This window comes from Myiozetetes cayanensis, unplaced genomic scaffold (assembly GCF_022539395.1).
Source record: "Myiozetetes cayanensis isolate MyiCay16 unplaced genomic scaffold, myiCay2020 scf3, whole genome shotgun sequence".
In the NCBI taxonomy this organism is placed as follows: domain Eukaryota; kingdom Metazoa; phylum Chordata; class Aves; order Passeriformes; family Tyrannidae; genus Myiozetetes; species Myiozetetes cayanensis.
The window spans coordinates 39,434,703-39,448,378 of NW_026087521.1; the positions used below are offsets into that span (position 1 = coordinate 39,434,703).

The 13,676-nt window shown below is 35.1% G+C and overlaps 1 protein-coding gene across 5 annotated transcripts in view; it reads right to left on the bottom strand.

Moving 5' to 3' along the window:
- Positions 1 to 13,676, bottom strand: part of PPP1R12A (protein phosphatase 1 regulatory subunit 12A) — a 1,052,766-nt gene that overhangs the window by 976,220 nt on the left and 62,870 nt on the right. For 4 of the 5 annotated variants that reach the window (XR_007630003.1, XM_050324437.1, XM_050324434.1 and 1 more), the window contains exons 4-10: positions 11,613 to 11,772; positions 9,734 to 9,878; positions 7,081 to 7,155; positions 6,584 to 6,672; positions 6,308 to 6,456; positions 2,697 to 2,818; positions 85 to 300 (exon numbers count right to left, since the gene is read on the bottom strand). Coding sequence is in view for 4 of the 5 variants with exons in the window: in XM_050324437.1 (XP_050180394.1) it covers positions 85 to 300; positions 2,697 to 2,818; positions 6,308 to 6,456; positions 6,584 to 6,672; positions 7,081 to 7,155; positions 9,734 to 9,878; positions 11,613 to 11,772 (956 nt within the window). In the remaining variant the exon portion in view is untranslated. The remainder of the gene's footprint in view (positions 1 to 84; positions 301 to 2,696; positions 2,819 to 6,307; positions 6,457 to 6,583; positions 6,673 to 7,080; positions 7,156 to 9,733; positions 9,879 to 11,612; positions 11,773 to 13,676) is intronic. The other variant, XM_050324436.1, reaches the window with a different exon arrangement.

Below are 13,676 nucleotides of genomic sequence, written 5' to 3' on the forward strand. Positions count from 1 at the left end.
CAATCTTACTTCTACAATACATTATAAACATTTATACTAAGAAAGGTACATAAATTCCTCAAAATGTTGGTTTACACTTAATACCTTTTCTTTGTTGTCCAATGAAGAGGAAAGTCTAGGACTTGAAGCAGAACGCATAACACCTGCAGAGTCCTTTTCTTTCTGAGCTTCTTTGGAAGCAGTAATCTCTGCAAGTGCACCATAACTACCAGTTTTTCTAAGACCCAACCTCCATGAAGCAGGAGATTCATCTTTCCTCTCTTCATCTTTGGGAGAAACCTTGGTTGTAGACGTTGGAAACTGTAACACACATGAAAATGAAATTTATTTTATTCATTTACATTACCATGAATTACCCTGTGGTAATTCATGCTCCTTGCAGAGATTTCAGAACACAATTGCTTTTAATAACCATAAATACCAAATTCATAGGGGAGTTGTAATGAGAGGCAACCTATTTTTCTCTTAAATTAGTCAATGAGATAAATGTCAGACTGGTCAAGGTACACCACTCCTCTAAAAGTTAGCTTGGGAAAACCCACACTTTGTAATACACACTGTGAACTTGAGATGCAAACTTAGAAACATGCAAATCTGCTATTAACATTTTGATTAAATATGTTATTTTGCAACCTGTACATAAACCTGTGCACACAAGAACCTCACCATAGATTTTTCACCCTTATTGGGCACAAGAACAATGCCAGTTTTGCGCAAGCCCTGCCTCCACGATGCAGGATCTACTGACTCCACGATAGGCATGATAGGAGGAATGAAATCATACTAAAGCCAATTAAGACAAGACAAAGATGAAGATTGAAAGAATGGAAAACAGAAACAGAAAGTTGTTTTAACACCACATAGTTTGCTCCTATGTTTGTGTTACATAGGTCTTTGTTACAGCACAAAATACCAAAAGTAGTAAGACACTTAAAATCTTAGTAACAGATTCCTACTAAACACAGCAAGTTTAGCTCATTCCGAGGCAGAATTACACTTTGCACAGAAGAGAACAACAAAGCCTATGACCTAACAAGGTCCATGGCCTAAATCCTCACACTGTTGAGAACACTGAAAGATTCACACTAACATACCCCTTATCTTCTTATCCTATATCATTCATATCCTTTAATCACATCCCGTGGTAGCTTAGCTACCCTCCCAAACTTGCTTTACTTCAGTACCCACAGTCAGAGAACAGCACTACTGAATGCCATGTAGACTGAAGAAAACCCAAATTCAAGCTTAGTACACTGCAACTGCACCACCTGTGCGTAACTTGGTTTGGCTGTCTATGGTGTAAAAGCAGAAGAGCAGCTGCAGTAGCACAGATGGTATAAACCTGAAAAGGCACGTGCAAGAGTAGGTAAAAGATCACACATACAGTGCTGCTTTACCTTCATTAGTAAAAACATTTTAAAGCCTTTTTGTTCAGTGATACAAGCTTCAACTACTCCTCTAGATCACATGTACCTGCTAACTTACACGATAATCAGTCTTGATATAAATGAGCATTTATTTTGTTGCTACAGAAGGCCCTGAGCTTTTCATATATTAGTAGGAAAATAACTACAGTTTACTTTTAAACTGCACCTTTTACCTTTGAGATCAAAACATAAACCGTTCATTATTGCATAATCAAATTACAACAGCATATTAACGATTTGTAAGAGGTTATAATTCAGCCTAAAATCAAACTTATTTCTTCCTATAAAAATACCCCTCCTTTTCATTTAATCACACAACTGCATCTGTTAAATTAAAGGATACTCTGTAAGATGAGTTATCATTAGATTCTATTGCGAGTATGAAAATACAACCCCAGTAAGCTCCCAGGAGCTAAATACACTACATACTATTCCCCTAGCAGTATGTCTTTTCCCTCTACTGTGGCTTCATTATATCACAGCTACCATTTCTCCTGAACATGCTTTTCAGAAGCATCAGTAGTGGGTTACACTTTCATTATGATGCATATAGAAAAGTTGTAATGATTGAAAAATGAAGATTTACAAGTTTACTATCCAGTTTGCTCTGAAATTCTGAAAGTTTCACTTGTGTGCCATCTTCTGAGTATGCATTATTATCTACTGTAATTTTTCCCCCAGGCATACCCATCTTTCCTTTGACAAGCCAAATTAAAGTTCATTCAAATTAACCTGTCATGTAAAGTTACAAGCTGTAAAAAGTTTCAAGCATGCAACATGGCTTTGCTAGGTGTGTTTTCGAGCTGTCCATTGAAAAAATGTGTCCTAATTATCTAGCTCTTCCATGAGGTCCTAATCATATTGAAGCAGGGATGAGACCTACAGTGTTTTATGCTGCACAAATACAGGCACAGAGAGACAGTAGAACTGTAGCTTTTAGAAATTTTGGAGGAGTCCAACATAGAAAAGACTTTCAAAAGATGAAGTTTAGCTTCAGAAAAAACCAGATTTCTTTTTAGGAGGATCTTACATTCAGCTACTTTGTAATTCTGTATTTTAGATCCCAGTTTAGAATTAAAACCACTCAAAAATTAAAAAAAAAAAACACAAAAACACAGTTTCTGGAGAAGAACACAAAATATTTTAAGAATCTGTGCATAATTTCACCAATTCACTTTGGTTAACCCAATCCACTTTTTACACTAGAATCAAAAAATGTATGCTTACCCAGAAGAAAAGAAATGGAAAATCACAAAAAAGATATTTTACCTTCTTAACAGGTGATGTAGGTGGCCCTTGACCCCCAGCTACTGAAGGCGCCGTCACAGCTACCGATGCTGATTGTGTACTTGTGGTGTTTGCACTATTAGCTGCCAACATTTTGGTCTTATCTGCAAAATATTTTCAAGACTTTAATTTTCATTTTTCTTTCACAATTTCTTCACCTCTACACACACCGAGTAGAATTTCTATAGAACAAATTTCACAGTCAATTTTACAAACAGCATTTTATTATTTATTCCTCAGTGTTTTCCCCATCACTCCCAATCTGTATCTTAGCCAGGTGCACCTTTTTTTCTAAAAGGTCATGCATGTAACGGGTTTTTTTTGGTATTCAGGAAGTGTTACCACTGAGAGATGCTGAGAGAAAACCATAGAATCATTCAAGCTTAAAGTGACCTCAGGAGATCACCTAACTCAACCTTCTGCTCAAAGGAGGGTCAATACTGCCTACAGACCAGGTTGCTCAGGGCTTTGATCAGACATATCTTGTAAACCTCTAGGGACAGAGATTCCACAGTCTCCTCAGACAGCCTGTATTTTAGTAGCTGGCTAATGAGCATAAAAAAATGTAATAGTAGGAGGTAGGCTGGCATCTAATCTAATCTCATTAATGCATATAAATATCTCAAAGGTGGGTGCCAAGAGGATGGTGCCAGACTCTTTTCAGTGGTGTCCAGTGACAGGACAGGGAGTGATGGCCATAAACTAAAATACAAGAAGTTCCACCTCAACATAAGGAAGAACTTTTTCACACTGAGGGCAGCAGACCCAGGGAGGGCGTGGAGTCCCCCTCTCTGGAGACAATCAAACCCACCTGGCCACATTCCCATGTAACTTGTTCTAGGCGACCCTGCCTTGGCAGGGGGTTGGACTAGATGATCTACAGAGGTCCCTTCCAGCCCTGACTACTCTTTGATTGTGTGATTATGTAACAGTTAATTTGAACTAAAGAAGATAGGTGCTAATTCAAAGTGAAATATTTATTCTTGGATAATGGTGTATGTTGAGTTCAAAGAAATTATTAACTGCACAGAGAACCCAGCCAGGAATTCTGATCACCAGAATGAGCTGAGGCAGGGACTTGCCTTCCAGAGCGCTGACTTTCCATTTGCTTCATTCCTTCTTTGTCCCCTGTTTCTCATACCTACGTTTCACTGTCTACCTACTCCACCCTCTTCTGCTTTGTCCTTTCTACCCAAATTTCTTTCTCTGTGCTTTATGTACTTTAATCCCTCTTATACAAACATACAGAAAATGTCATGGGTGTGATACAGTAACAGTTGTCACTGAATTTGCTTCACCTTTGTAATGTTGCACCTCACTTCTGTTTCACCTATTCAAATTGCACATTCTTTGGGATGGGATGCTACCTCCTATCTGTGCAATATGGGGCAACATGGGGTTCAGTCCCCACTGGTTTTGGCCTTACTATAAACACACATTTACATCTACACTACCCATACAGCATAAGAGTAGTTAACTTGTAAAGTATGCAATGTTTTCATACAGTGTTCTCACAACTACATTCAGATTCAACGAAGTACCAATCTACAACTAGAAACTGTATAATTAATGGCATTGCTGTTACACACTTGTTTTAGTTATGGACACAGCTGAACAAATGTTTTGGAAGTGATTTATGCAGTAAACAAACACAAAAAAAACAGCTTGCATGACTAACCACTTAATGGAAAGTTCTTTCTAAACACAAGTGAAAAGAAAGGTGGTAAAATTCCAGGTGGTAAAAAGCTGAACAGGACAATGGGGACTGACAGTACAATTTGAGATGATGCACAGGCAGATCTGATGGAAATCTGTGAATGAGTAATACAGCTTTAAAATACAGAAAAAAATTATCTGGAGTGAAAGCATGGAAGGAGAAAAATGAATTTTTCACAACTCCATTCTGAAATTATTTCTAGGACACCAAGAAATTCTCACATAACCAATGTAACAAAATATAAGTTTTAGGAAAACATTTTAAATATCCCGAGAGATTAGAAATCACAGTTTCCAATACTTCAGAATATGGAACACTATTAAAATGCTTTACCAACCAGATTGTTCCCTATAATACTAGGATTTTTCACTAGAAAATCTCTGTCACTAGGAAAATCTTTCACTTTCACTACCTTAAGCTGAATAATGGGAAAAGAAAGGGAAAGTACAATCCTGGAACTTAGACTTCATGCTTTTCCCTGTAGAGCTGCATCTCTATCTTGCCAAATAAAGTATGATAAAGCCTTGTTGATATTAAAACCCCCAAAGTTTACATAAATTAATTCTTGTGTCAGAGTCAAATTTTCCTGGCACAGACTACATACTGGCAATGAAGAGCACACAATTACCAGAATCATAAAGCTCAGCAGACATTACAGTCAGCTCAACGACAGAGAAATTACTACATGTTATATATTATAAGTAGTTTGAATTTAGCAAAGCTCGGTAAATAAGTGATGCAAGTATAGTAAGGTAGAAGACTAATTACAAAGCTTGACAGATGTTTTTTCCAGCTTAATAGTGAAATGCTGGCTTATTTCAAAATACAAAAAATAATTAAACCATAACAGACAATTTGGTTCAGCAACTTGTTTTTACTTCTATCTATGTTAAATGTTTATGACAGATTCATTAGTTCTAAAATACCTTCTTAGCCTTACCTTTCAGGTGAAGAAATTAGAATTTATTAAAATGAAAACCGACAGCTCACCAAAAATGGTCACTTATTTTTAAAAGCGTAAGTATAAAATATTAACAAGCTATTTCTAATGACATCCTTGTCTATGTATATTACTGCTGCATTGTAATTTTAAAATTCCTTATTAGGATTGAACATAAATCTTTAAATTCTAATTGGCTGACATTTGTTTTCTGGTTTGAAAGAAAACAATACCATGCTGTTCTTATATCACTATTTGCTATTCTGAATACTGTTCAAGAAAAATACCAACCAATCCATTCCACAGAAGAGCAAAATACAGAGTAATGTGCATACAACTTTGCGTATAATCCCAAACCTTGCAATGAACATTCCTCTTGAACTCAAGTTGTATATGAAGTAACTGTTAACATTAAAATAACACCTTTAGAAGTTTATCTCAGTACACACTGAAATTATATGCACTATTACTCAATGAATACCTGAGCCAAGATTGCCAGATTGATAATTACTTCGAGATGGAAAGAGCAAATAGGAATGTTTGTACTTATGCTGATCCAATATCTAAAACAGTTTCACAAGCAAATACTGATACAAAACCTTCATTTCTCATTTGATCTTCTTTTTCAATATCTCTGACACGCTACTTAAGGTTTATATTATTCTATTTAATTAAAAGTATCAATTGTTAAGTACCCAATCAAGTAAACTGGTTAATAGCTTTAACCTAAGTAGCCACCAGTAAACACATCCATTTGAAGTAGCTGTTATGACTTGACTTTAGACTTGTATAAAATTGTTTTAAAATGACTGGAAGCTTAGTAAAATGCAGAAGAATAAGTGAAACACACCATACTTAACTCTCTATCATGTGATATTAAATAAGTAAATTCATAAAGTAAAAACTTGAAGAAAGGCAATGCTCCAAATAACATACCTGTCTCTGCTTCAGATTCTGAGTCATCCTCCTCTTCCTCTTCACTAGAACAACTGGATTCATCCTTCTTTCCCTCTTCTTCCTCATCTGCTTTCTCTTGCTCCAGAGACTCTGTATTCTTTTCTTGCTCCATAATCAGCGTCTCTTTACTGAGTTTGAAAAGGAAAGTACTTACTAGAGTTCTGAAAAATTTACTAAAGCCTATTAAGTAGGACTTTGTGACAGCTTGTAAAGTCATCTTTTTTAAGAGCTTATAATTTTTCCTATTTTACTTACTTTTTGAATGTTTTCTGTGTCTGATTATTATCCAGGTTGGCTGTGGATTCAATTAGGGGAGATTTCTTTTCGCGTTTCTCACTATGAAGCTTCAAAACATAGAATGATGCAGTTTAATTGATGGAATGGTATCAGTGTGACAAAATCACAAATGGAGGGAAATCTTCTTTAACTATTACAAATACTAGAGTGTGTGTATATAAGCTTTCAAAGTATTAAAGTTCAAAACTCCAACATGTCAGAAACTTTATTCTTATTGTCGATACATAAAATGCACACTGGATGAGGCAAGTTGTAGAGCACCCTTCTTCCAAGGCTTTTTCGTTACCACAACTGACCAAGTAAGGGCATAAAAGATCTTTTGAGGTGGCTGTAGGATTACCTGAGTTGAAATGCAAAATCAAAACTTCGGTTTTAATCTTTATGCTGCTTTGAGCTGGATACCATAATCCTATGTACAATAAACTATAACATATATATACATGCACAAGGCCTACCAGATTCTGCTTCTTTTGCAATTCTTCTAAATATCCTAGAATATCTTCATCTGCTACATCAAACGCTGTCTGACCCTGGAGAAGGGGAAGAAGTAAAACATCGTAATTGTGCAATAGAATTTAAATACAACAGACTACATGTCTTCTCACATGATGATGCAGGTAAAGGAGCACATTCAGAGAGAGAAATTGAAAAATATAAGTTAAGCTCTATTGCAAACTGTTAGTCTGTCAGTATTTGAAAACAACTTTGCAATATTATTTTTTTGGGGGTAATTTAAACAAAAACATCTATACCTGACAAGTAAACAGATTTTTTTTAAGTGATAAAGACATAACAAAATTTTCCTGACCTTTGAAATGAAAAAAAAAAACAAAACCAAACACTATGATGGAAAAGTAGATTGATGAAAATAATTCTCACAATATTAGTTCCGAACAACTGTTCCCAATGTCAGTTGTATGGATGGATCCTGAGTAGTTCAGTATCCTTCCAATTGTAGACTACCACATCAACCACAGATTGATTTTTTAAAAGATTAAATTATTTAAGCAAGCTATACTAAATTTAGTAATCGCGCTTTCACATTTTACAGCAAAACTGTATTTTACAATTTACATTCCATTTTAGAAGAGATCTGCTACAACCACTTGTTCTTATTTCTTTTTAGTGTATGATTTCCATGGGCCATGAACTTGAAGGCTGGAATCTAAGCAAATTCCTAGATCCACTGGATCCCAGATCTATATATGCAGCTGCATCAACATAATGGGTGGACTTCATGAAGATCATGACGATCATGACAAGATCGGACTAGTAAGTTCTTTTGTACAATACCCAGCAATAAAGACAGAGCTGTCATTTAAATGCAGTCACAGCAGCTTATAAAAACAATGAAAGGTGTTCCTATTTGTGCTTATTTCAGTTTCTCAAAATGTTAACTAAAGGTAAATATATTCCAAATTACACTGTGAAAGCTATCTTAACTGGTTAGACAGGAAAACACTAATTTTCACATCCATAAAACTTCTGACCATACAGAAGCATGTACACTTCTCAACAGAGCTTACCCAAAACAGCTTGAGGTAATCTGACATTTGAACTGTTATCTCAAGTTTATATTTGCATTATGACTACAGTTTTTAAAGTGGCCTTCTATTTTTAGGTACTATCTATTTTTAGGTAGTTGTTAAGTGAGTGTTAGACCTACCTTGACCACAAAGAGTCATTTTGCAAAAAACTGTTGTAGTGGGAAGGTTACATCTAAACTCAAATCTGCAACAGCTGATACCTGAAGTGCCTAAACAATAAAGGCTGAGTTCTCCAAGGTGCTAAGTACATACAACTGAAACCAAATCCAGGACTTTTCAATCCTCATATCTCCAAACCCAAAAATGCTTACTAGTTTAATTAAGAACTCAACAGGTGAATCTCTCCTAGCTTGCAGAGACAAGCCCATATACAAAAAAACCCCAGCTGACATATTTCTATGCCTCCTTATTTCTTATTTTTGCCCCAGTGGAGTTGAACATACTTTTATGGAAGTGCTCTCTAGCATATTATATCCGCATTTTCACACTCCCAGTAAAAAGTCTAACACATAATTTGAAAAACTGGCTTTGATTAATTACATCTGCACCTGACTACCTGATACAAAATACTATTAAGCAGCTGATATTTTTAAATTCTGTAAGCATTATACAGAAAGAGTTGAAGTTATTTGGAATTTAATTTCAGAATTCACTACTTTTATTAATTTTATTATAAGTACCCTCCATTTGTAAGGAATAAGAATTCAACAAAGAGTAAAAATGTTAAGCAGCAGTAATTTCACCCCTCCACAGAGTAAATACTTGCTAATTCATGATCTGTATCTGCATTATTTTCCTAATTTATTTTTAAAAGTTTATGAAAAAATTTAATGAAGAATCCATCTTAAAAGTTGGGCAGGTAATTAACATATGCAGCATTGACAGAAACTGGAAGCAGATCAGAACACAGTGCAAAGAAAAGCATGAGAGCTCAGCACTTACATAGTTGAATGAAAAGGTTTGGATCCTTCTGATGCCTATGTGAATCATGAATGTATTTGCACTTATTGGGAGCAAGATCTTGCAAAACCAGCAAGCTACACAGGCCATTGCATAGAAGTCTAGGAAATACAGCTTAGGAAGCATTCCAATTATGTCTAGGGAGTCTAGAAATGCCTACAAGTTTCTTCCAGCACACCCAAATCAGCATAATATAGTGATAACTCTTCAGTGTGGCAGCACAAGCTTATTATAAGAGTTCACACACTACCCAAAGACATCATCGTTTTCAGAGATCAAATAAAAGCCTGTATGCAATCCATCAAATCACTAATTTTGCATCACTGAAATGCCAACAAACCCTTTCAATTCTGAATTTCCATGTCAAAGATTGTATGGACCATTTAATATAGAACTAAGCATAAAGTCGGCCTAGAAATTAATTTAGATAATCAGAGAATTTAGTTTGGAACACGAACATGCTGTTTTGACAAAACATGCATTATATAAAGCTCCACGTACAGTAAACAGCAGTTTATCATCACTTTTCTTACCCTGGCTTCTAAAGTCACTTTAGAGACCAGAACTTTGTATCTTGACAAGGATTACATAAAAATCCTACCACTTTGTTGACAGCCTCCATATCACAAAGGTTTTCCACTAAAATGCGACATGCTTCTTCTTTACCCCAGTGAGCAGCAGCATGAAGTGGTGTCCAGCCATCATAATCTTTAATATTTACATCGTAGTGAGCCTGTATTAAAAGCCTAAAGAAATTAAAAAAATAGATCTTGACACTGCTGACAGGGATAAATAAATTGTCATAAAAATCATAATATTATTCTGTGATAATATTCTTCTCCTTTTTCATCATAAATATTTTGGTTGGGTTATTGACGATTGATTTTTCCTCTCACAGAAACATCTGCTATTTCATTGTTCAGTAGGTATATATTTTTAAGGAAAATTCAGGAAAAATAGCCTTTTCCATTTCCTTTTCTATTCACTTTCTCTTCAAAGCATTGTTTCTATACAGTTAGATATTTTTTCTGTATGTGTAGTAATAGAGAACAGCCCTTTTAAGAAAAGAGAGTTGTAAAATGTAAAAATTTTGTTCTTATTGGTAAACTCTTAAAACCTCCTCCCATTCTAATATTAGTTGCTTGAAACTTGTATCTCCTTCTGTCATGAGCATTTTTGCAACAATCCAGTGAACTCAAATAGAGGACATGCCATTCAGCCTGCATTCAGTACTCAAATTCAGCATGGTCCTGAGGTGAGCATCACAGTGACCGAGGACACTTAACCTGACAAACACTTCTATGTAAAGGGTTAACAGCTCTCTGAACCACTGTCCATAATTGTTAAAAATCACATAGCTACAGTGTCCTTCTCAAAAAATTCCCCCAGCTTCTCAAGAGACAATATACTTATAGTAGTATCCTCCAATGAGTCAACCTTCACATATGCTCAGCTGTAAAGTCTTGCAGTCTGGCATCCTATACAGAGTACACATTTTTGATGATTTGAAGTAATCACAAAAATTGCCTGCACATATATTTTTCCCTTCCTAGGAAAAGTATATGGACTGGACTGCAGAAAACTACAATAACAGAGAGCTAGAAAACAATGGAACAATTATAGATAAAACTCCCTTACAGACACATACTACCCTAAAACTAAAATTACTCTTTCCCAACAGAATAACTTCTCTTTGTCATATTGAAGCATCAAGTTTTTTTGAAGTAGAACTCCCATTCAATAAATTGCTCTGCAGACCTTAAAGGCAGCAATACTCACAGAGTCAGGATGTGTGCTCATTTTCATTCAAGTTACAATACCTAAGTGCTCCTAGCACTGGTAAAGTAGTCAAATAAATCTATAATCACAGCAAAGCAATGTATTACTAATTATGCTTTACTGAAATAAAGCAAAGTTTTTATGAAAATACAATTAAATTTCTGTTAGAACATATGTTGGTATTATATTAATGAAAAACTACCTGCCAATTAGGGGACCCCACAAGCCTGAAGCTTTCCAGGAAAGCTTTCAAGAGTCGTGATTTTCAACAATATCAAAATGCAAAATTACCAGTTTCTCGAGTGTAAAAAACTTCTACTCTGGATTACAACCTGTGCTTTATGTTTGCAAATAAATATGTTAAACTAGAAGGCTAACCAGCATTATAAAAAGGTCTTCTTTACATAGTTGGTTTTAAGGAAACAGGGCAAGTTTTTTATCAAATTCCTTCTCTAAAGCATTCAGGCTAAATATGTACACTGTATTCATATTTAAAGTGATTTAAGACAAAAGGTAATAGCATCATGATTTATGAGTGCTTGAAAATCTAAAATCAAGTTTTGAGAAAAGACTGTTCTAAAGACTGATTTTTTTTTCAAGATACAACTCCTTGAAGTTAGAAGTGCCCAGTTCTATCAATTGCAAGCATCATAACATCAAGACAACAAAATATGAAAAATTTCCATTTAAACCACACTTACTTTAAGACTTCTGTATAGCCCTTAGCAGCAGCTACATGAAGTGCTGTACCACCAGATTTTGCATGCCTGACATCATTTATATGGCCACTGTTGAGCCACTGTCTTGCATCTCTTAGCATTATTCGTTCTTCTTCTTTTCGAGCTGATTCTATATCAACCCCTAGTTCAGACAGGGAGGGAGAGAGGGTAAGAGAGAACACAAAATATTTTAGTTCAAACACTTCAATTATTGAACAAATTTTATGCCATGTTTAGGTGATGCAATAAAATAACCACTAAACAATATGAATAATGTTTGGAGTTAGATATTAATATCTATTTGAAGATGAACCCTAACAGGTTATGGAAACATCCAATGCTATACAACAGTCTGCATGCATAATGCATTTTTTAACAAAAGGCTTTTATAAATAGGATTATGAATAAATAATAACAGTAAAAATCAGTCTACTAAAACTGGCTCTTCCATTTTAAGAATGTCTACCATTACAAAAATTACCACTGAACTGGTCAGTTAAAAAAAGAGGAAAACTCCATTTTAACTTTCTAAGCACTAAAATATAAGTCTTATACATACATATAAGTTGATGTACCTGTACAAAGTAGAAAACAACTAAATTGTTTCACGAAGAGCTATCTATGGGAAGAGAAACAGCCTCACTTATCAACACTGATGACAAGACGGTGTTGTATTTTTTTATACTTTCTACAGCATTTCTGGTTTGTCTCCTATCACTGTGAATCACAAACCTTATATTCAAACAGCCAACCCTTTGGATATCTCACTTCATAGCTTAACTAAAAAAAAAAACAAAACCAACTGAAAACCTTTTACAGTATGTCTTACAAAAAATTACCACACACTGATGAAAAGGGAGAAAGGCAGTCCAACATTATAACATCAACAAGTATATATATCATGTTAAACAGACGGAAATAAACTACAGACCCTGAATGGGCAAAGCAAACATGTATTTGCAAACATTTTTTAATTACTACTACATGGAGCACTCTTAAGAACATAGCAGAAAAGGGGTCTTGAAGAGAACTATGCATAAACATAGTTCTATCCACAACGCCTGAACAGTGACAACTTGTAAGGAGAAGTGTTTTAGTAACTGTGATCATCAAGATTACAAACTGTGTCTGGGTTGACCTCTAACAGAAAATCAGTGGCCCAACCTTCAGCAAAACAATTTTATTTGTATGATTTCTCTAATCTTAGACACTGGTATGCAGAGACTTGAGAGATATATACTATTCTTCTGTATTCTGGACTTTAAATTTCTTGTAGAGCAAATCATTAACTTGGACATAATAAAAACATGTCTAGAAACAGGTACTAATCTGATAGATAAAACCACAGACCTCAGCAGTGGTCCGTACAGCCTATTAAATTGATCATGATTTTTAAAATACTTAAAAGAGATACTCCTTGACTCAGATCTATTTCTGCATTCTTTCAGTATTTCCTGCCGAAACTTCATCTCTCCCCAAACTGTTTTTCTCCAGAGAACTTGTTTCTATCACATAGCTCTCCTAACTGTCCAACTAACCAAAGCACAACATCAAGTAGACCCCAAGCAAGAGTATGCAAAGCTAGAATATCTCTTTTCAAAACTACTCCAAATAATTAATAATTTTAATTAATTTTCACAGTCTTTATAATGAATGGCAATTTCAAGCTCTAATGTCTTCAAAGGAACTGCAAGCTACTAATCTTTTACAGGGTGAATGAGTCCCCAGAAGATGGAAACCAAATGAAATCCAGCTTGACTGTTGCCCATTTAGACATGCAGCAGAAACTGAGGAATGCAGTGAAGCAGCCATCATTAAAGAAATTATTAGTATCACAAAATGAAAACACAGAGATAATACATAGATGATACTATGTAATGCAATGCATCTTCTATTGTGTAAAATGTGGTAAAACAGATTATAATAAAACAGATTCATCAAGCTCTTATCAATTCCCTGGCAACTAGAAAGTCAAAGCAAAGAAGTGACAAACTGAAAGCAATTATATGGGCACTGCTGAAACACCCTTAAGGCAGTGGATAGCAG